Below are 22480 nucleotides of genomic sequence, written 5' to 3'. Positions count from 1 at the left end.
CTTGTTTAAATCTAAGTGCACTAAAGGGAGTCTTGTGGGAGGGATGAGAAGGAAAGGAAATTGAATTTCTCCCAGTTTGCCTATAAATTGTGTAGGAAATGTAACATAAGGTGAGGATACTCTGACATCACAGTAAAAATTTGACTTGTTGGCTCTGTAAATGAGTATGAGTTTTCTTATGAATGTGTGATTCAGACATAGCAATTGCAAGAATACATAAGGCTGGGAATTGAGAAGTTTTAGTCACAAAAAACTACTTGGTTCAAAACAAATTGTGTAAATGGCAAACACTTTATCTCGTCATTAAACTGTGAAAAAATGTCTTCCTAATCTGTTGATTGTAAATACTGATGGATGTGGTGGAAAACGTGATACAGTTGACTGACTTCTTGCCAAGCAGCCTGAGATAGATCAGCTACACTTGTGCAAGATGACTTTTTCCCAGCAGAAAAGTTGATGGGTAAAGGCTCAAGTTAAAATCTATTGTTTCCTTCCATAATGAGTTGGTGTGCAGGACAAGTCAGTCACTTTGTCCCAAGTGACTCTCCTCTCCAACCTGTGTGTTCTGCTCACTTGTTTTTAATCTGGAACACACAGAGCTGCAGTTGCAAGCAGTGTCAAAGGAAGAAGTGCCTGTCACATCACATCTAATATTGCAGTTCTGTGAAAGTCAAGTGTATCCAAGTGCTTCCACCACATCCAGGAATGCCCCAGCCACTTAGCAGACCTGGAGTTAGTTTACACTAATGAGCCACCTTTTGCTCTTCAGCTTCCTCCTACTATATAGCCTGATGTGTTTTGCTGCGTGAGTGTGCCGTAGGCTTGTCTCCCAGTCTTGATCAGGTGTCTCATCTTTACACCTCTCTCACAACTCCTATCAGAGTTTATTTCTAATGGAAGAGGTTCATATGATAAAGAAAAAACCAGCCAATCCTCACACCGCGATAGAGGTGAAAAATGCTACCTTGGCTTGGGACTTCTCCCACGCCAGCGTCCAGAGCTCACCAAAGTTGACCCCCAAAGTGAAAAAAGACAAGAAAGTCACCAAGAGCAAGAAAGAGAAAATGAAGCTACAGAATGAGGGACAGCAAGCTGTGCTGGCAGAGCAGAAGGGCCATCTTCTAGTGGACAGTGATGACCATCACAGCCCCGAAGAGGAGCACAAAATCATCCACCTGGTTAGCCTTCGGCTTCAGAGGACTCTGTACAACATTGACTTGGAGATAGAAAAGGTAAGAAGAAATGAATGGAGGAAATCTGAGCTTTTCAATGGCCTCATTTATAGTTGCCCTCTGGAACAGAGCTGTGTGCTGTTTCATTTTGCATGAAATGGAGCATATTGCTTTTGTGCACTCCTGTAATATCCATGGCAACTGCAGTATCCAGGATGCAGTGTCTGATCCTGCTGTAAACAGCTGTGCCATTTTAGCAACTACATTTTGCAAACAGCCTGTGAAACAAGGGCAGGCTGTATAGCTTCCATATCCAGCTGAGGGGTTTGCAGCTCCTAGGACAGTGTGGGAGCCACTGAGCTCAGAGAATCTGCAGGGCACCAGCTACCAGTGGGCTGCTGGTGAACAGTGTGTTCCTGCAGTGGTTTGGTAATTTTGCAGTTTCATCTGTGTTCTGGGCGAGCATTTTAGGTGATTAGGTGTTCCAATGGAGCATAATAGTGCTTTTCATTGAAAAAGGTGCAGTTTTCTTCCTTGAGAACTTTAGTACAGGTGGAGGCAGGTTTTCAAGAATTGTAGAAGCATTTGGAGCTATTGCTCCAAGGTGGGTAAAAGCATGTAAGATGTCGAAGAGAAAACGTTGAACTTAATACGTGACATTATCTACACATAAAAAAGCTTTGCAGTCTTGCAGTTGGATCTTGTAATAATGGGATCCATGTATTTATGAAGATATTAATACATTGTCTTATGTAGTTATACAAATAGAGGGAGAGTTTAAGCTATTTTAAACACTAAAAATACCTATATTTTAAACTCTGGGGGAGAATGCATATAGTTTAAAAAATTGCCTCAAATAGAAGTACAGTTACTTGAAAACGTAAAGGCTGGTTTTATCTCAGAAGTCAAAAATGTTGGTGCCTATATACCTTTCTCAATTGCTCTACATTTTTTACAAAAGGAATAAAAATAGTTTTAATAAATTAATTGTTTAATATGGGTATTAACCCACTCATTCTATTGCAGAGAAATTCTTCAAAGTGACTGAATTCTAGTGTTTTCTTGGTACATATTGTCTAGCAAACTGGATCTAATTGGCAAGGAGTTTGACTGGACCCGTATATGCTAAATTCTCTTTTCTTTCAGACTTTTCCTCTTTCCTTATCACTCTCAAAAGCATCTTGGTGCTTTCTGTTCAGGCAGGCCTTGGTGCTTTTGGTTTCTTGATCCTCAGGGCCTGTAACCCTAGTAAGAAGGAAGCTGATCTTCAAATACCTTTATTTTTTTGATTTCAGTTTTATTTCACTGTGGGGTTGTGTTCACTGTATACAATTTGAGTGTTAAGATGCTGACTCTTGCTTTTTTTTGTCTGTTATGTCACTTCAGAGCTGTCATTTATATCCAGCTGTCCTCTCAGAGGAACTAAAGGTAGTCTGAATTCTGAAAGGGATGATGAATGTAAGAAATGAGTACCATATTTTTTTTCCTTTCTGTGTAGGGAAAACTTGTTGGAATTTGTGGCAGTGTGGGGAGCGGAAAAACTTCACTTATCTCAGCAATTTTAGGACAGGTGAGAAATCCTGTTTTGAGTATTTCTGCTCTGCTCTTTCCCATCTCCTATTTCACTTCTTTGTACTCAGTAGAACGCAGTGTGTTGTGAGCATGGGGTAGCATGGTCTCACAGCTGGTGTGTGTCTGCAGATGACGCTGTTGGAGGGCAGCATCGCCGTGAGCGGCACCTTCGCGTACGTGGCCCAGCAGGCCTGGATCCTCAACGCCACTCTGCGGGACAACATCCTCTTTGGCAAGGACTATGATGAAGAAAGGTTTGTCAGACTGCTTGTTGATTTTCAGGAAAGCTCAGTAATTCTTGGCCCAAGTGTGGAAAAACTTTAATGCAAAGTACATTGCAGATAAAGCCTTCTGGAATCTGTCTTTAAGTCTCCTCCGAGTCCCGTTTAGGATCCTGCCCCTCTTGCATGTGGCCCTGTGGCTGCTGGCTGTCAGTGTGCCTGGCCCTGCTCCTTGCAGTGAGGCTGGGCCTCATCCTGGATCTCTGATTAAAACCAGCAGCTGCTGTGAGCAGCACTAAAGTAGTATTTGCTCTTGCTGTCCTGGCCTTTCCCTCTTCAAACTCAACAACTGCTGTGTGCAATGTGCTGACATCTTCCATAGCCCCCCCTCCACTTGGGGACTTTCCTGTGGCCCTTAGCCAACTATCCCTGAAAACAGATTGTCTTTATCCTCACAATGCTTTTGAAGTAGGTGATTAATTATTACCCTCAGTTTTCTCCTGAGACTCCAAGACAGAGGACTTGTTTTAGGTTGATGGAATATCTGCTATTAGTGTAGAAAATGATATAATGCTGTACTAGTTAAATAATTGTGGGGAAAAACAGTGTTCTTAACTATTTATCTACTTGTTCTTCAGATACAATACTGTGCTGAATGGTTGCTGTCTAAGGCCTGACCTGGCCATCCTTCCAAATGGGGACCTGACAGAGGTATGTCTTGCTTATACTAAACTAATTAATAGATGGAGAAAAGAGTTTTGGTTTGGCAGGGTAAACTGGAATGAGGGTACCTCAGTCTGGGGTGCATATGAGCCAAGCTGCTGAATGCATTCTCTTGAGCTGACCTTAGTGGGCCCTGGATTGTTAAGAATTGTACTCTGCTTTTTTACTCAGATGTTGACTGTTTGGGATTTTTTTTTTAATTGTGTTGTAACTTTAGCTTCCTTAACAGGACTTAATTGAACTTGATTTAAAATACCTAAGAAAAAAAATGGCTATGTTAATTCGTAAAAGGTAAAATAAGCAAAGTACTGCCACATTTCAAGCATATTAATCCTGAGTTTGAATATATGACGTTACAAAATGGACACTTAAACTTGAATATGTATATGTATTAATATAAAATGTTATGGGGGAATAGATCTATGCAAATATATAAAAAGGAATATTATGGTCTGCTTTACTATGGTCATCTATGTTGCATGGGGCTGAAGAAGTAAAGTGATGGGTGTGTGTCTCTGTGCAGATTGGTGAACGAGGGGCTAACCTGAGTGGGGGACAGCGTCAGAGAATCAGTCTGGCTCGAGCCCTGTACAGTGACAGGGACATTTACATCCTCGATGACCCCCTTAGTGCCTTAGATGCTCACGTTGGAAATCACATTTTTAACAGTGCAATAAGGAAGCACCTGAAGTCAAAGACTGTCCTTTTCATCACACATCAGCTTCAGGTACTGAATCTCTCATGCTTGCTTTCTTGGACTTACTTGAAATGGTTTGTTAATCAGTTGTCTTCATACTGGAAATCTCTTTGCCCTGACCTGTGACAGGACAACCCTGTGTGTCTATAGAATGTGTGGTTTACATTTATAAACTAGGTTTGCAAAGGTGCACTGAGCACAATTTAAATAATTGATACCAGTGCTGCTTGGTGTCTGATTTGGATTGGTAACCCTTGGCTAAAGAAAATTTACCAGGGAAATAAATACCTGTTCCAAAATACTTCTGCTAACATGCTATAAAGCTATTTCATCACAGCAGAAAACAGTTGTATTTGTTGTCAGTAAATCAGAATTGATGTACCTGACATTTTTTTGCTGTCTTCTGTGCACAGAAATATTAGTGTTTAGTCTATCAGTATTTGCAGTGTTTAAGTATCCTGAGTCATGTCTTCCAGAAGAGATGGGTTTTGATAGGACACAAACTTTTTATTTGTGTAGTGTGAGTAATCATGGTGCTCTAGTCAGAGGAGGACCTCTGAAAATCAGCTGTCTGTTGTGTGGGCATAGGTGTGCTGTGTGCCAGTGCCTACAAGCTCCTGAGAAGGGTTGTGTGGGAGTGTTCAGTTATTGAACATCGTGATAGAGACTTGTTCTTGCTGCCACTTTCTCCAGTATCTTGTTGACTGTGATGAAGTGATCTTCATGAAAGAAGGCTGCATTACCGAGCGAGGCAGTCATGAGGAACTGATGAATTTAAATGGCGATTATGCAACTATATTTAATAGCCTACAGCTGGGAGAAACACCACATATCGAGGTACTTGTTTATTTTAAAGTGCTCTGAATCTTGACCATTCTGAGGTGAACCGAGTGGTGTTGTTGGAAATGTGGAAAATGGCTTCACACATTTTCATGTGTTGATCTGACCAATAGATTTCCTATAGAATAATCTCTGCTTCATTAGCACTTTGTCACAGTTTGTTTTTAGGGAATGTGTGCTAGAGAGGACTCTGCCAATGAGCTCATGAGTTAATAATGAAAATATTGTAGTGTCTCCCCTGGTGATGCTCAGAGCAGGAAGTTCTCTTCTTGTACACTCCACTCCTTAATTTACCTCTGAATTAGCACAGATCTTCAACAACCTTTGTCTGAAAAAATTCTTACTGGCTTGTTACTATGTTTTCAGTGGAGTGTGACTGAGGCACAGCAGGTGTGACATAACTTGTCAAAAGTTAGATGTGACAGTATTTTGGAGGCATAACTGAAAATGCTCTGTTTTGAGGGAGTTTGAGAAAAAATGTTTTGCCTTGACACTAATTCTGTCATGAAAAAAGTCTGTAAATGCAAATTTGAATATGTGCTGTAGTATTTCAGTTGGTGCAAAAGTTGTAAATCTAGAAAATAACAAGAAACATTCAGTACAACAACATGTAAATTTTCAGCAATTTAGTTTTCCCCACCCTTCTCCTCTTTGTTTCCTGAAATTAATCTCTAGAGTAAGGATCTTGGCATTTTGATTTATAATAACTTGTCTAAATTTTGTGTGCATTTTCTCTTAGAAAGAAAAGATTAAAAGTACATCACCAGTTTATTTTTTAAGAGATGAGAGGCTCCTTACTCATGAGACATTTAAAACAAAACATTTCTGAGAAGGAAGCGTTATGAGAATTGCAGATATAGAGGGTGTTTGGTGACACATTCTCCTGGGAGATATTTGTGAAAGAAGCAAAAGGATATAATGCATTGCTCTGCATATCCTTTGAGGCATGAAGATAATAGTTCTGCCATTTTAAGACTAATGTAATGATAGTGAACAAGAGATTCTCCAGTCTTCATGCTTGGCTGACCTTCAATGTCGCTGTAAACATTAGCTCATGGAAAGACCATTAAATTGCATTCCCTATGGGATAAGAATAAATGGATGATCAGTTGGGTTCTCTGTGGTTTGATCTCGTGTAAAATGTGGGAAGGCAACCCTGAACATGGTGTGCAAGGGATTTCAGTCCATGTAGGCTGACTCTGAACAGGCAGTAACTCCCAGTTATGGACAGAAGGCTGGGTTTAGAGCAGTGCTTGTGTGTCACTTTAGTGTTTGGATATTGGATTTCTGGGAGATCAAGTTAACCTGACTTTTCTTAAGAAAGCTCTCATGAAATGTGTCTAAGTGTTGGGATGCCTGGGGAAAAAAGCCTCTTTAAAAAAATGTGAGTTATTTTTACAAGGGATAGGGAGGTGATATCTTTCTTGCAGTAGTGGGAATATCATTCCTCTACCACGTACACTCATAATTTCACTGATCCTGGAAATTACCCTTGCACTGTACAACCTGTACAGGTTGATAGTAGTTTAGACTAATAGAGGAGGAGAATTTAATCTGTCAGAGTTGGCAATCATCTGTAATAACTGTGAAGCTAGCATTCGCATCAAGGAGGATATTGAGCTATTGAAAGCCTTTGTTCTTAGGTGGCAGATAAATAAAAGTTTGTGTTTAGATATTAAAATGTCAAAGCCAACTCCTCTGTTTAGTGTCATTGTTTCCCTGCAGATTAATATAAAGAAGAACACAAACAATTCATTGAAAAGGCCCCAGGATAAAAGTACCAAAACAGGGTCTGTGAAGAAGGAGAAAGTTGTAAAGAAGGAAGAAGAGGGTAACTATGTAATCAAATTTCTGGCTGTATCTATTTTGTACTCCAGTAAGCTCAAAACATGTGCTTCAAAATATATTGTTAATGTACCTCTCAGGTTTGGAAGCTGTCTCAATCCTAATCACACAGTGTGGTTTATAGGACACAGGCAGTGGGCAAAGAACATTAATTAATTCATTAGATATGGATGCCTGTACAATGTTTAAGTTCAGTCAGATGCCATTAACACAAAGGAGCTGGTACTGCCTTGTCTCCCGCACCACCTCTCCCTCCTGTCCTAAGAGGGCCATGTGTACAGCTTGGCACTCAGTCCTGGGCAGGACATGGCATTTATGGATGAAGGGAAGGTCTGACCTCTGTTTAATGTTAGCTTGGAACTTCAGGGTTTAAAAAGCAACAGTGAGGCTGATCCCAGCCTAACATTTAAGTCTGTGCTGATGAGGCTTTTTGAGCTGCACCATGACTTAAATGATTCTGCAGAAATGTGACTTCTTGAAAAACTGTTTGAACCACTGAGTTCTAAGCGTGAAGTGTGTGTTTCTGAAAGTACTCTGCACAGTTTGAAAGACTAATTTTGAGTGTTCACAAATTTATAGGAGTTTCATGGAAGAGCTTTCCTCATTCCTTCTTCATCTTCTGTTGTTTCACAGGCCAGTTGGTCCAGTTGGAAGAGAAAGGCAAAGGCTCTGTCCCCTGGTCTGTTTATGGTGTCTACATTCAGGCAGCTGGAGGCCCCTTTGCATTCCTCATCATCATGGCGCTGTTTGTGCTGAATGTGGGCAGCACAGCCTTTAGCAACTGGTGGCTGAGTTTCTGGATAAAGCAAGGCAGTGGAGTAAGTTCAATAGCTTTTCTACTCTTGTGTCTAATGGGCTGGGGGTGTTCTGCTAGACTAATCCCAAGCAGTCCTGTGAGACCAAATGGTGCTTTCTAATTTAAATAAGTTGTAAGGCTCCCCAGGAGGTGGTCTCACTAGGGAGTTCATCTCCAAGAAAAAGAGAGCTCTAGTAATGAGAAAGATAGATAGATATAATAACTTATGTGGTTTAATGCTGCCCTCTTGTTCATTTTTTTGGTAAGTCTAAGAAGAGGAAGTGAAAATATTAAAGGGGCCAACAAGCTAATTTGAATGTTGTTTTTTGTTTAAATGTGATCTTATACCTAACAGAATAATTTTTGTAAGAATATGTAAAAATTGAGTCAGGTGACTTTTGGAAATTGCTTTGGAGATCCTGATGACTTGGGATGGTTTGGGCTTTTCCCCACTCTCAGGGCTTTGCTTGCAAATCTTGTTGCATTTAAAAATCCAGATATAACTGCAAGAGTTTTTTGTGGGGGCACAGAGGGCAAGGTATGAATCTCAGAGATGAAATAATAAAGTGCAGATGGACAACAATATTAGCATCAGCAATGAGGTCCTTAAACATACTTAAAGAGCAAAAATAAAAGAGAATGAGAATGTATAACAGTGTGACAGTAAAGAATTTATTGCATAGTGGCAGAAATAAGTGTTTGATAAAGATCTATGCAAGGTGAATATGGCTGTATGATGGTATCCAAGTATCGTTCAAAGCAGCGCAAGAAATAAGCAAGAATCAAATAGGGATTGTGGTAGTATTTTGGAAGATATTGTAGGAAAAAGATCAAGGGCTACAGATCAACAAGTCAAGCGTCTCTGCCAGGGAAAAGTTTCTGAAGTATTCAGTAGTCACTGAAGTAGTTTAAAGAAGAAATATCAAATATAGTGGGAGAAGACACAAGGCAGTTGAATTCTATCACGTGTAATGTATACATCATACTTCACCCTCGCCTTAACCAACCTCTGAAACCTTGAATTTTCTACAGAACACCTCGGTGACTGTGGGAAATGAGACTGTCATAAGCAACAGTATGAAAGATAACCCTCACATGCATTACTATGCTGGCATCTATGCTCTGTCTATGGCAGTTATGTTGATCCTGAAAGCCGTGCGTGGTGTGGTCTTCGTAAAGGTAGGTGGCAGTGCTGGTGTTTGTTTCCCCCCTACTCCTGCTTCTGCAAATTTCTGCCACTGTGGTTCTTTTGGTCATCACCTGAGAGACTTTGGAACTGAAGTCAGTCATGGATTGTAATGTTCCCTTAGCCAGCTCTTGAGGCTGCACCATGTTTCTGCTAAACTTCTGCCCAAATTGATAGCTTCCTCCATGGGTTGGAAGCACAGAATGCAGTAGAAAACCTTATGGTTGGAGAGAGAAACAGAGTAGAATATTTGGGTGGTGGGAAGGCAAGCACTGCTTTATAACCCTGCAATGTTTTCTCTGTTGTCAGGGTACTCTCAGAGCATCCTCAAGGCTCCATGATGAGCTCTTCCGACGGATTCTGCGTAGCCCCATGAAGTTCTTTGACACTACACCCACTGGGAGGATCCTCAACAGGTTTTCCAAAGACATGGATGAAGGTATCTCTCACTCTGTGCCCTGTAAATCCCACATTCAGACCTCCCAGTTAAGCCCTGAATACTCTCCAGTCTGTTGCTGTTGGGGTGATTATACCCTGTCTGTTGCCAAATGTGCACTTGGAATAAACAAAGCAGCAATTGGGATATACCTGGGTTACGATCCTAGAAGGCAGCTGATAGCTCAGGTCTGAGCATCCGCTTATGAAGAAGGAAATGTGCTGCTACTTTTGTACCTCCAGGCTGCACAAGGGCTCTCAGCAGTTAATGCAGGAACAACTTAAAACATTGGAGTGAAGCTGATGTGCAGCAGAGGTGGTAATTAGGTCAGTTCCATCAGTGCTATTTCTGCAAATTGGAATAATTAGACTGCCAGTAACTCAGAAGGTAAAAATGTCCCAATGAAAATGTACATTTTTAATTTGAGTAACTTAAGAGGAATTCATGTGTTTACTACTGAGATACAGGTGGATTAAGTTGATTTCTATGGGTTGTTTTAGTTTTCTGTACTCAAGATCTTCCTCTTCTCCTTCTATTTCTGCAGTTGACGTTCGGTTGCCGTTTCAAGCGGAAATGTTCATCCAGAACGTCATCCTTGTGTTCTTCTGTGTGGGGGTGATTTCTGGGGTTTTCCCCTGGTTCCTGGTGGCTGTGGGGCCCCTCATTGTCCTGTTCACAGTTCTGCATGTTGTGTCTAGGTAAGTGCACCAGCTGCTTTGGCTGAAAAGGTGCTTTCACCTTCAAGTACAACATAGTGGTTGGCATATGGTGGTTCTGCATGAAACTCAAAGTGCTTCTTCCCTTCCAGAGTCTTTATTCGAGAGCTCAAGCGTCTGGACAACATCACACAGTCTCCATTCTTGTCTCACATTACATCTAGCATCCAGGGTCTCTCCACAATCCATGCCTACCACAAAGGACAGGAATTTCTGCACAGGTCAGTCTAGATATCCATTTGGGAATGGTGGAGCACGAAGCTGAATGCAACAGCTTCTGGTGTTCAGAAGGATTTATCACTGGGGTCTTGATGGATCATTGGTTCTATGACTGAAAGTTACTTTTCTGGGGAAAAAAATTGGGAGAACAGAAGGAAGGGTAAGGGAAAACTGGGAAGAGCAGTGGTGGGGAAAGTTGGCAAACCCTGCCACCATATTTTGGTTTGAAATTTGGTCAGTGATGAGTATTCCCATCCTGATACTGGAACAGGAGTTTAAGTAGATCTGATATTTGTAGAACGTCAGGCTCGTGGACTCTACTAACCTTTGCCGTGTTTGTTTCAGGTACCAGGAGCTGCTGGATGACAACCAGGCCCCATTTTACCTGTTCAGCTGCGCGATGCGCTGGCTGGCCGTGCGCCTGGACATCATCAGCATTGCTCTGATCACAACCACTGGCCTTATGATTGTCCTGATGCATGGGCAGATCCCTCCTGCCTATGCTGGGCTGGCCATCTCATATGCTGTGCAGGTGAGCGTGACCATGTACTGTAACACTTCATTTCTCTTTTAATGTAGATATTGCTAATGAGCAAACAGCGCTGGCTCAGGGGAGCTGCCGGGCTCTGAGCACTCTGTGGAGCTGCTGTTTGGCCTCTTCTGCCTCCTTGTGGCGCCGAGGGGAAATGAAAGAGCTTAGACACCTCATATTTAAAGCTGTTGCTCTTGGGAAAAGTTTCTAAGCTGCTGGTTTCTCAAGGGATTCATAAATCATGGTGATTTTAAAATGAACTATTTAATTAACTTGCCTTGAAGACTTTAGTTATGTGGTGCCTGATGTCAAGAATATCAAATATCATAGAATTCTTTATGTTGAAAAACAGCAATAAGGTCATTGAGTCCAACTATTACCTCAGCAATGCCAAACCCACCGCTAAACCATGTCCTCATGTGCCACATCTACACAACTTTTAAATACCTCCAGGGATGGTGACTCCACCCCTCCCCTGGGTAGTCTCAGTGCTTGGCAACTCTTTTTGTGAAGAAATGTTCCTAACATCCAATCTAAACCTGGCACGACTTGAAGTTGTTTCCTCTTGTCCTATTGCTTGTTAAGTGGGAGAAGAGAGCAAACCCCACCTGGCTACACCCTCCTTTCAGGGAGTTGTCAAGAGTGATAAGATCCCCCTGAGCCTCCTCTTCTCCAGGCTGAGCCCGCCTGCCTCCCTCAGCTGCTCCTCACAGGACTCCAGACCCTTCCCCAGCTCTGTTGCCCTTCTCTGGACATACTCCAGCCCCTCTGTGTTGTAGTGAGGGGTCCAAAACTGACCACAGGGTTCAAAGTGTGACCTCACCAGTCCCAAGTACAGTGACTGCCCTGATCCTGCTGGTCACATTCATCTCTTAATTCAATAACAAGTCACAGCTCTAAAAATGTTTTCTTTCACCTCTTCAGTTAACAGGGTTATTCCAGTTTACAGTCAGACTGGCTTCAGAGACAGAAGCTCGTTTCACCTCAGTGGAGAGGATTGACCACTATATCAAGGTAGGACTGCATTCAACTGCCTGTTGTGAAATTTTGTGGTGTTTGTTACATTGCTGGCCTCAGCCATAGGCTGCCCTAGTACAGAATGTACATTCCTGATCTTGGAAAGGCGCTAAAGCCTGTGCTGTAACACTGCAGAGTGAGTTTGTTTTGTGAAGCACATGTATCAGCACAGGGGGGCTGAATGGCCCCAGAGCTGGTAGGTAACTAAACTTGGAGGCATTGCTGGGTTTACATAAGCTATTGGAAGTTTGCTGACACTCACAGTGAAGAGTGGGGGGTGTGAAAGGGGTAACTTAGGGATTCAAAACATTATTTTACAGCAAAAGGATGGTGTTCTGGCATCCTTCATTCCAAACCTAATGGAATTCCTTCATTTAAACACAGATAACTGTTTGTTACTTTATCTACAAGTAATTCCACTTCAACCTAATAAACCTACTTTTCCACAGCTGTCTTATGTAACATATTTCTGTATGCTTGAAAAGTCAAGGGAATGCTCTTACTGCAAACATGAGAAATGTGCTCAGCTGAACATGATAAATGTGCCAGGCTAAATGCTTAGCAAGCTGCTCTGATTATCTGTAACCCTTTCTTTGTAACTGGGATTTGTGTGTGCAGAACTGGGCATAGGTCAGTGGGGAAAGCCAGGAGAAAACCTCCTGCTGGGTCTGGTGTGTGAGGTGAAAGGCTTTTCCATTTAATGTTTCCTGTAACTCAGAGGGAGATAGATTTATTGATTTGGTAAATCTGGGTTATTTACTAGTTGATATTAGTAGTTTTTTTCAAGTGTGTGGATTTAATCTACAGGTTAAGAAACAGAAGACAAAAGCCCCAAACCTGCTCACTCCCTCGGTTAAATAAATCCTCTGCAGGCATCTAAGTAGAAAATTTCTGCGTATAAAAGATTTGGTGATCACACAAGTTGACAACTGTGCCAAATATTTTATCTCTCACTGGGCTGAGATGGGTTTACCACAGTCAGGCCCTTAGTGGCAAAACCTACAGTTGTAGACTGTTGTTTGGGGTTTGTTAAAAGTTATGTCACTCAGTCTATATCACTATCAAGAAACACTGTGATTTTTTAAAAATTTTGATCTCTAGACAGCCACTTATGAAACTGTAAAACTAGTTTGATGCTGAAATGAAGGGTGGGTGGCCAGTGAAACACCATTCAGGTCCTGGGTCTTACTAAGGCCCAGGCTTGGCTTTTTTCAGTGGGGGCTCAAGGCTGCTGTTTTGAACACCAAGCTCAAAGAATGGGAGCACTATCATAGCAGATGTCTGTTTTTCTCTCAAATCCCTGGTGTACAATTAATCTGCCTCTAACTAGATGCTGCAGATGTCCACAGCTGCCATCCCTGTGGGATCTCTCAATGGTCATTGTAGGAAACGGGTGTCTCTAGAGGGCAGTTTATTACCTGTTTGAAGTATTTATATTAGAATGAGAAAAATCACTGCAGAAATGCTGTTTTATAGCATTTGTAGAGATCTCTCTTTCTAGAGACTATAAAGGAGTTGTCATGGCCTGGTTCAGTTACATGAGGTGAATCCCATGATAGGATTGTTGCCATTCTTTGAGGGTGCTTGTGCCAAGTATGGGGAAGTGACCTTGACTTCACTGTAAACATGCTATAAAGCCTTGTGTTTGGCTTTCAGAGTTTCTGCTTTTCTGTTTAATCTGTGAACTTCTCAATAAGGGACAGAGTGAAATAGCAAAAGTGAGCAGGCTGGAGGGGACTGACTCAGTGATTCAGTAGGACAGGGGAACATGAGGAAGAGGCATTTCATGTGTTACTTGGACATTCTCTTCTGTGTCAAAATCAACAGTGGTGACCCTGGTATGGCATAGCAAATGAGGCATAGAAATGCACTAGATTTTGCATCCAGTCTTTGGAGTGCCATGAAACTCAATAAGATTGTGCCGATGAATAATAGGCCTAAAATACATTCCATTTATGAAAACCACTGTTGTATAGAAGGAGTGATGCCATTACTGAGGCAACAGGAGGGGAATTAACAGTGTGGTCAGTGTAAAACAGCAAACTTCTGGACCACTGGGCCCACATCCAGCCAAACAGCTCATCGTGAAACTGCCATAAATGATCTGGGCTGAGTCTGCAGGGAAGAACTGCTGAAAGCTGCAGCTGATAATTTTCCTTTGGTGCTTTGTTTACTGGAAACTGAACTTCTGTATTTTTGTTAAAAGACCCTTTCCCTGGAAGCTCCTGCTCGAATTAAGAACAAAACTCCTCCTCTGGACTGGCCACAGGAAGGTGAAGTTGTTTTTGAAAATGCAGAGATGCGGTACAGAGAGAACCTCCCTCTAGTACTTAAAAAAGTGTCCTTTACCATCAAACCGAAGGAAAAGATTGGCATTGTGGGGAGGACGGGCTCAGGTAAGGAAAAACACTAAGCAGAGTTAAATTATTACTTGTACAGAATGGATTGGGGCAGTCATATTGGTTCTCCTGTGTTTGAGTAAGTTGCTTGTACAGGAGGGGCTGAGCACTCTGTCAGTGGAGGTTTCCATTCATGTCTATAGATAAGGAAGATCCCTGTAAACAATACTGAAAACAAGTTTCCATTTAAAGCACAGGGATATCCTACAATGCTTGAGCCAGTATGTTGATTGTATTTAACTCCCCAAACCACTGACCAGTACAGATTGGTGCCTACAGTGTGCTCATTGCAGCTTGTCTGACTCTCTTGAAAGATTCTGTACTGATGCTGCAAGCAGGTTTGGCTCTGAACTGTCTCAGAACTATGTAATGTGAAGAATCCAAACCCCTGTTTGTGAGATGACTTCAATCAACCTCAAAATGAGTTTCTAAATAAATAATTTATATTGCTGTATTGGGTTTTCATGGCAGGGTTTTGGCAGTGGGGTTGGGGCAGTATTCCGGGCATGGCTTTATTGAGGAGAGATTAGGAGCTGCCCCCACAATTGCTCAGGAGTTTAAATGCTGAACCTCAGAACTTAGCAGAGCATTGCTTGCCAGGACTTTTTGGTATTTTAAAACTTTTTTTAGATGTGGGCAGCTTTTAAAATGCTTTCTCATCTGAAAACTTATGATTCTGTAGAAACACCAGTCGTGTTTTTCCTGTCTCATTTTTAGGGAAGTCTTCCCTTGGAATGGCACTCTTTCGTCTTGTTGAACTGTCTGGAGGCTGCATTAAAATTGATGGAGTGAAAATAAATGACATTGGCTTGGCAGATCTTCGGAGCAAACTCTCCATAATCCCTCAGGAGCCTGTGCTGTTCAGTGGCACTGTGAGGTTAGTGAGGCCATAAGAAGGCAAGAAGGGGGACTGAGCAGTTTTTCTGCTTATACCTGAAATGCAGTAGGTGCCTGGTGAGGTGGGAGCTCTCAGGCATCCTAGCTTCTGTTCTAGTTTTGAAACAAAAATCCACAGATGAATGATTTTACTGGCCCAGTGCAACACTGTGTGTGATCATCCTGTATGGAAGTCTTGCTTCCCTTTATATGTGGTTGAAGTTTTAGTATCTTTGTCTTCCATCTCTACTCTTGTTTTTTGGCCTCTTCTAACCTCAGTGTGCTGGGAACATCTGATTTCCCTGGCAAGGAAACTGTTAGTGGAAGGCCAGATGGGAATCGCCTGTCTGGATAAATTAGCACAGTGTTGGTTTGCCATTCACTGCCGAGTTAAAATTCTCCTTGTTTTCTGCTTCCCCTTCCAGATCAAACTTGGATCCTTTCAATCAGTACAGTGAGGAACAAATCTGGGCTGCTTTGGAAAGGACTCACATGAAGGAGTGTGTAAGTATTATGTGCCCTGGGAGATGGATGCTTGCATTTGACTTCCAAAGCAACGTAATCTGTTAGTAGCTACTTTAGAGGTCTTTCTCTCTACATTTCCCCCCCTTGTTTTCTGTGCTTTATTTGACCAATTTTTTTTCTTTTTTCCCATGATTTTATCAGACTGCTACTTTTGGTTTTTAGGGACATGCCATATTTTGTGGTTTTTTTAGTATATAGAATAGCAGAGTGCTGCTTGATCAAGGGATTTTTAGGGTGTTAAAACATTTCAAATTATATTTTTCTGTATGTGCCTGAGGTGTGCATTCTACATTTCCATTTGTGACTGTACATGTCACATGTGCAAATTTATACTGAACTTAGAACCTGCCCTTTGCAAGGCCCTCTGCAGTAAATCTTGCTGCCATGACATTTCCAGTTTTTTCATGTAAGCCAGGTGGCAGGTATGGCTGCAGGAATTCCTGCAGGGACTAGGTTCACTCTTCTGCTGGTGACAAAGATTGTCAGGAGATCTGTTTGTGTTTATAAGATTTTGTGCAGTGCTCTAAGATTTTTGCCTCTTCTTTCCCACACAGGTTGCACAGCTGCCTATGAAACTTGATTCAGAAGTGATGGAAAATGGGGAGAACTTTTCTGTTGGAGAGAGACAGTTACTGTGTATAGCTAGAGCTCTGCTGCGTCGTTGCAAGGTGAGCACAGCAGGGAGAGAAATAGCTAGAGATACCAGAATTTGAGGATGGAACAAGACTTCTTTTTGTGCTGGAATCTTTGTCTGTCAGAGGAATCATACCGGTGATTATTGCAACCCAGAGAGGTGTAAGGTTAAAACAAACGGGAAGGTATCTGTAGCCCGCTCCTGCAATGTCCTAATGTCCTGCCATTGAAAAGGTGTTGCTTGTAAGTGCTAACAGTAGTGTGTCAGACAATCATTTCTTCAGTGTCCTGTTACTGGGAAGCATCAGATTCTTCCCTTCTTCCACCTTTTTGTGACTATGAGCTAAGTGTTTTTCTTCTACATGGTTCTCCACTAAAATGTGGTCTCCAAGTGGAGTTTGGGACCATACTATGCCAGCCAAGTGAAAGATTTTTCAGGAATGAAAAATAAACAATTACAGTGAAAAAGGACTTTTGGATTGAGATTGATCAGGATTCTGGTTTTAACTGCCTTTTTTCTGAAATGTGACATACCATAATATTGTAAAGTCCTGCATCTGTTTTTAAAGTCAGACTACTCAGCAGAAGTTACTGCTGTCTCTGCAGTACCTGCACAAAGCATGTCCAGTTCAGCTTTGACAAGAAATCAGTCCAAATCAGTTTGTCTGAGGGGAAGAGACTTTTTACTCACTGTAAGAAAGCTATTAAGCCTAGTCAGTATTGACTCGTTCCAGGAGGAATGTTACCACCAGGGATGTGTCAAATCAATTTACTGTTAAAAATTCTATTGGAGATTCATCTATGGAATATAAAATTGAAAGTAGTGGAGACTTGAGGCCCAGGTCATAATCCACATGCAGCTCTAGGATGTGATAATAAAATGTGTCATCCATACACTTTGTTGAAGGCAATTGCATAGAGGAAACTGAAAGGGTACTTGAAAAACCTGTGTTTGTGCCCACAACTCTGTAAGGATTGCCAGTTGTGACAATGCTTTGCTGTGGCCATTCTGCCCACTCTTAATGTATTTTTATATTCAGAGAGGGAAGGTGTGACCATGGGTAACAGCCAGGATTCTGTGCTGCTTTCAGATACTGATCCTGGATGAAGCAACAGCTGCTATGGACACAGAGACAGACTTACTGATCCAGGAGACCATCAGAGAGGCGTTTGCAGACTGCACTATGTTAACAATCGCTCATCGCCTGCACACGGTCCTGGGCTGTGATCGGATCATGGTGCTAACACAGGGACAGGTGAGCAGGGAGGTGTTGCTGCCCCCGGTCTGCTGGTGCCATGTGTGCAGACTGAACTGAGGGAACAGCTGCATTGCAGGGCAGAAAATCCTCTGTTCATTCATATCCTTGGTAATAATAGTCCAGTAGAATCAATTGCTGCCTGTGACAAGATCAAAGATGGCAAAAATTTTTTTCACACCAAGAAAGTACTATAGAATAACAGTCTGTCTTTAAAAATCTCTTCGAGGCTTCCTTTGTAGGTCAATTTTGGGATGGGTAATAACATAAACATCTCTGCTGGGGCTCTGGGGCAGTTTCCCATTACATTACTTTCATCAAGCCCTGTGCCATCAAGCACACCTATGGCAGATACTTTACCTGTTTTTCAGGCTTCCATTTGGGAGCTATAAACAGTGAAATGCAAGAACATTGGGCAAGGCTCTTAAAGGTAGAGAAGGCAGAAGCCCATAGCATCTGCCTCTGCCAGAGCCACCAGAGGTTGCTTCCTGTTGGGCTAGTTCCAGTTTTTGAGCCAGTTTGAAGCATTCCATGTTACAGTGTCCTTAAATGCAGGTACTTTCAGTGCCTGGTGTCTCACTAAAGATGAATGCTGTGTTTTCCGTTCTTTACCAACACATCACAAGTCCAAGGGGTGGAAGTCAATTCTCTGCTGAATTTTACTGACATACTTTACCTGCCTTGTTTGCTTTCAGGTAGTGGAATTTGACACCCCGACTGCCCTTCTGGCCAACGAGAACTCGCGCTTCTATGCTATGTTTGCTGCTGCAGAGAACAAGGTTGCTGTCAAGGGCTGAAATTCAGGGCAAAGTCACTTTAATTTTGGAGAGCTACACTCCCTGCCTGTGGCAGGCCAGCTCTTCCTCCTCCTCGCAGATTATTGTCTTTTCATCTTTTAATTTTTAGCACAATGTGTCAAGCCAGAGAGTTTTTAAAACCATGTCAGAAGAACTCATGTTTTTATTATTGTATTTATTCCATACTACTAATTTTTTGTTATTAAATGCACTCTACAAATGGCTCAGGGAGCCATAGTTATAAATGTATCAGAGGCCTATAATGAAGCTTTATACATGTAGCTATATCTATACATAATTCTGTATATAGCCTATATTTACAGTGGAAATGTAAGCTGTTTATTTTATATTAAAATAAGCACTGTATTAATAACAGTGCATATTCTTTTCTATCATTTTTGTACAGTTTATGGTACCAGAGATCTGGCTTTGTTATCGGACTGTATCAGACAATGTTTTGTCTTTTACAGTTCGTCTTTCCCTAGTGCCGGATTTTCTGCGTGTCTGAGTGGAAGTGAAGCTTTGCAATAGTGTCCTTTATTGTCACATCTTTGTCTAGCGCAGCAGAGAAGAGCTCTGTGGTGTAACTATTGCATTGTAATTTATCAGAGCTAGTTGGGCCATCGCTAATGTTCACCACGGCAGCGGCTGCTGCTTCCATGATGCTTTTCCAAAGCAGGGTTTTTAGTGATCTGAATGGAGAATCACTCCTGGGTCACATTAAGGCCTTGTATTTTCTCAGTTTCCTGACACAGTATTTCTTACTGTATCAGCAGAGTTTATTTTAATGCAAGCAAGCCCAAGCTCTTCCTGCTTCGCTGATCTAACACAACCAAAATCTTACTGTTTGTGGAATGATCTGTAACAAATTAATCATAAGGTTCAAATTGTACCCTGTATGCTGGCAGGAAAGCCTTTTCAGAGTTGCTTCAGCTGACTGACTCTTTATCTTGAAGCTGCTAACACTCCTCAGAGGTTTAGGTTGGCTTTCACTGGCATGGGTAACACTAACTCTTTGTTCTGCTTACTTAAACTAAGATTAATCAACATTGATATTTCCTGTTTCTTTCTTGCACACTTGTTAAGGAAGCAGTCCTCGACCCCACGTCTTCTGGAACCTTAGAGAGAGGTTCCTGTTGATCAGGATGTAACACTGGTGTAGGACATGGTTTTCTTACTGTAAATGACCTACCTCAGGTTACTGGGTCCTGCGTAGTGCGTTGCCATGATCACTGTACACCATCCCTGGTTTTTGGGACCTGTGGCCCAGGGGACACAGTCGTTCCTGTGATAGCCGTGACTTATTGAATGGTCAGCGTTGCATGTCTTTGTCAACTTGGACATTTTGTAGCCTTAGCATGTTTGCAAAATGTCTCATTGAGGCAGAAATCTGAAAAGTAAATAAAACTATTTTGGGTTTTGTAAATTTTATTGGCTTAAGTGGTTTGTTTTGGGCACATAAAGAGCTTTGCACCTTTTTGAGCCTTGGGGAGCATGTTTGCAAGCTTTTTCCTCTTGTCATGCATCATGGTCTGGTCTTTCTTCCTTCAGAGTAAAGTTGTTTCTTTAAAAGTGTAGTGGGTGATTTTTGTGCCCTCCAGCATGGGGGTAGCTTGCAATACATGTATGTTGAGTAGTACGGGGAGTAATAATTTATAGTGCAAGTATTCAAGCCAAGTATAAGGGCTGAGGTCAGGTGAAAGACCTTCTTAGGCTCAGATTTTCCATTTTCTTTACTTGAAAGCACTACTGTTTATAGTGACATGACTTGCAAAGTCACAGAAAAAAGCATTTCTACCTACCAGTACCACAGGCAAATTGTGGCATTAACAGAGCTTTCACTGTAGCTTGAAGTAGCACAAAAAGCATTGTTGTGGTTGTTCTTAACTCTTGTCCAAAGCAAGAATTAACTAGCACAGACCTTACCCTGCTCACAGGCCTGGAGTTTACCCCATGGATTTCAATATTTCCCTTGAAGGAAATGGGCTAATGTACCTGGTTTTGCCTGCTGTTGGGGTCAGTGTGTGGCTTCACTTTGCAGCTAAGGCTGAGCTAATGGCAGTCTAGGCAAAAGGGGAGCCATCCTGATCTTATCCTCCTTCTTCTTCCAGGCTGGGACTTCCTCTTCCCTTTCCGATGCCAGCAGTGGCTCTTGTGTGGTCCAGTTCAGAAAGCTAAGTTGCTGAAAGCATGAATGCTGTACAAAGGAGGAGACAGGAAGGCACCAGCCACAGGAAGGGAGGTGAAGTGAGGCTGCTCTTTTCAGTAGGTGCTGGCTGTAACAGTAGCATAGGTGTGAGAGGGAACTGCTCAGCGCTCACTGCCCCAAACTGCTGCTTCCCAGTTACTCTCCTAAAGAGCTGAATCTTTGCTGCAGCTTTGGCCACCTGAAACAGCTCAGCAAGGTATCAGACAAGGGTCTGTGATGGAGCAGGTGAACAGTCACTTATGAACAGCAGGGATTAGCTCAACCATTTTGTTAAACCTTGGCTGCAGCACTGTTACTTTGGAATTAAAGACAGAGACTGACAGAAGGAAATGTTCTTTCTGTTGTGATCACTTCTGCGCTTCATTTGGCACTTGTCTCACAGGTGTACTCAAGTGTTGCTGCTCACAGGGGGAGCTGTAATTTTTGAACTGACTTTCATCCTGAACCACAGGAGCAAGCTGAGGCCTGGCCAAGGGCCCTGTCACTGAAGTGGAAGGAAGAAACATTAATATTTACAAATCTGACTACTGAAATATCTGTATTGTTGGAGCATTCTGCAAGAGGTTGATGATTGGAATGTTCAGGAGTTGGATTCTGCTTTAGAATTTATAGTATGATATCCAGAGAAGACTTCATCCTATGAGGAATAGAAAAAGACACTGGGATTGGGACAAAGGCTTTCTTTAAAGAGATCCTACCCAAAATAGCATGGAGATAGCAGATGCTTCTGTTCTGGTTTAATAGCAGCTGGCAACTAAGCCCCACACATTCCTGTGGGATGGGGGAGAGAATTGAAAGGATGAAAGTGAGAAAACTTGAGAGTTGAGATCAAGACAGTTTAATAGGGAAAGCAGAAGCTACAAAAGCAAAGCAAAACAAGGTATTAATTCCCCACTTCCCATGAGCAACTATCTCCACGAAAGCAGGGCTCCATTGTGTGTAATGGTGACTTGGGAAAACAAGCACCATAATTTTGAATTTCCCCTCCTTTCTCTCCAGCTTTTTTAATGCCATATGGTCTGGAATATCTCTGTGGTCAGTTGGGTCAGCTGTCCCTGCTGTGTCCACTCCCATCTCCTTGAGCACCTTCAGCCTCCTTGCTGGTCAGATGGGGAACAGAAATGTCCTTGGCTCTTTGCAAGCCCTGCTCAGAAACAGCTATACAACATCCCTGAATTATCAACACTGTTTTCAGCACCAACCCCAAACTCAGCCTGATACCAGCTACTCTGAAGAAAATTTACTCTACCCCAGCCAAAAGCAGCACATCTCACAGCAAAGGCTGTGGCCCAAGACCAGCAGGTGTGCAAAAGGAGAGAGATTTGCCTGGGATAACTGGTTACTGTATTGTTCTCTGGAATTTTCATTACATCTGTTTTGCTTATTCTGTCCAAACACTGTCATTGCAGCTGATCCCGATTCATTATCAAAAGCTTAGAGCCTCTTTAAGAGAATATGTTCTTACTTATCTGTCTGATGAGTGGACACACTGTACTTGCTTGGGACTTCAACCAAAGCACAGGTAGGATTCTTCTAAAAGGACTGTGGAGTTAAAGTGCAGTTAGATTGGTGTAATCAGGCCCTAAAGTTGTTTTGGCTTGAACATCTGAGGACATTTCACCCTTATCTGTGGTGAAGGTTGTGCAGGGTCAGATCCTGAGGTTGCTGGGGCTGTGCTTTGCCCACCACCTGTAGATGAAAGCCAGGTCAAACAGGCTTAGTGCATCACTGGAAACAAAATTGAAGGGAGCCAATTTTTTTCAAAAGGCAACTGGTATGAGTGTGAGAAGGTGTGAGAAGGATAAAAGCAGGA

At 42.2% G+C, this 22480-nt stretch overlaps 1 protein-coding gene across 5 annotated transcripts in view; it reads left to right on the top strand.

Moving 5' to 3' along the window:
• Nucleotides 1–20839, top strand: part of ABCC5 (ATP binding cassette subfamily C member 5) — a 45015-nt gene extending 24176 nt beyond the window's left edge. For 4 of the 5 annotated variants that reach the window (XM_084211902.1, XM_084211901.1, XM_084211905.1 and 1 more), the window contains 21 exons: nucleotides 882–1232; nucleotides 2671–2742; nucleotides 2874–2998; nucleotides 3604–3676; nucleotides 4212–4415; nucleotides 5079–5222; nucleotides 6951–7056; nucleotides 7704–7888; nucleotides 8899–9045; nucleotides 9362–9491; nucleotides 10033–10186; nucleotides 10297–10425; nucleotides 10769–10955; nucleotides 11880–11969; nucleotides 14179–14368; nucleotides 15089–15248; nucleotides 15673–15751; nucleotides 16327–16440; nucleotides 17497–17661; nucleotides 18357–18440; nucleotides 20570–20839. In XM_084211902.1, coding sequence (XP_084068028.1) covers nucleotides 882–1232; nucleotides 2671–2742; nucleotides 2874–2998; nucleotides 3604–3676; nucleotides 4212–4415; nucleotides 5079–5222; nucleotides 6951–7056; nucleotides 7704–7888; nucleotides 8899–9045; nucleotides 9362–9491; nucleotides 10033–10186; nucleotides 10297–10425; nucleotides 10769–10955; nucleotides 11880–11969; nucleotides 14179–14368; nucleotides 15089–15248; nucleotides 15673–15751; nucleotides 16327–16440; nucleotides 17497–17661; nucleotides 18357–18440; nucleotides 20570–20644 — 2964 coding nt within the window. In that variant the 3' untranslated portion in view covers nucleotides 20645–20839. Of the gene's footprint in view, nucleotides 1–881; nucleotides 1233–2670; nucleotides 2743–2873; nucleotides 2999–3603; nucleotides 3677–4211; nucleotides 4416–5078; nucleotides 5223–6950; nucleotides 7057–7703; nucleotides 7889–8898; nucleotides 9046–9361; nucleotides 9492–10032; nucleotides 10187–10296; nucleotides 10426–10768; nucleotides 10956–11879; nucleotides 11970–14178; nucleotides 14369–15088; nucleotides 15249–15672; nucleotides 15752–16326; nucleotides 16441–17496; nucleotides 17662–18356; nucleotides 19795–20569 lie in introns of those variants that run through there. The other variant, XM_084211903.1, reaches the window with a different exon arrangement.
• Nucleotides 20840–22480: the final 1641 nt, after the last annotated feature.

This window comes from Fringilla coelebs (genome assembly GCF_963513975.1).
Source record: "Fringilla coelebs genome assembly, chromosome: 10".
In the NCBI taxonomy this organism is placed as follows: Eukaryota; Metazoa; Chordata; class Aves; order Passeriformes; family Fringillidae; genus Fringilla; species Fringilla coelebs.
Note: the sequence above shows the minus strand (reverse complement) of the source record. Positions and strands in the feature narration are given on the sequence as shown.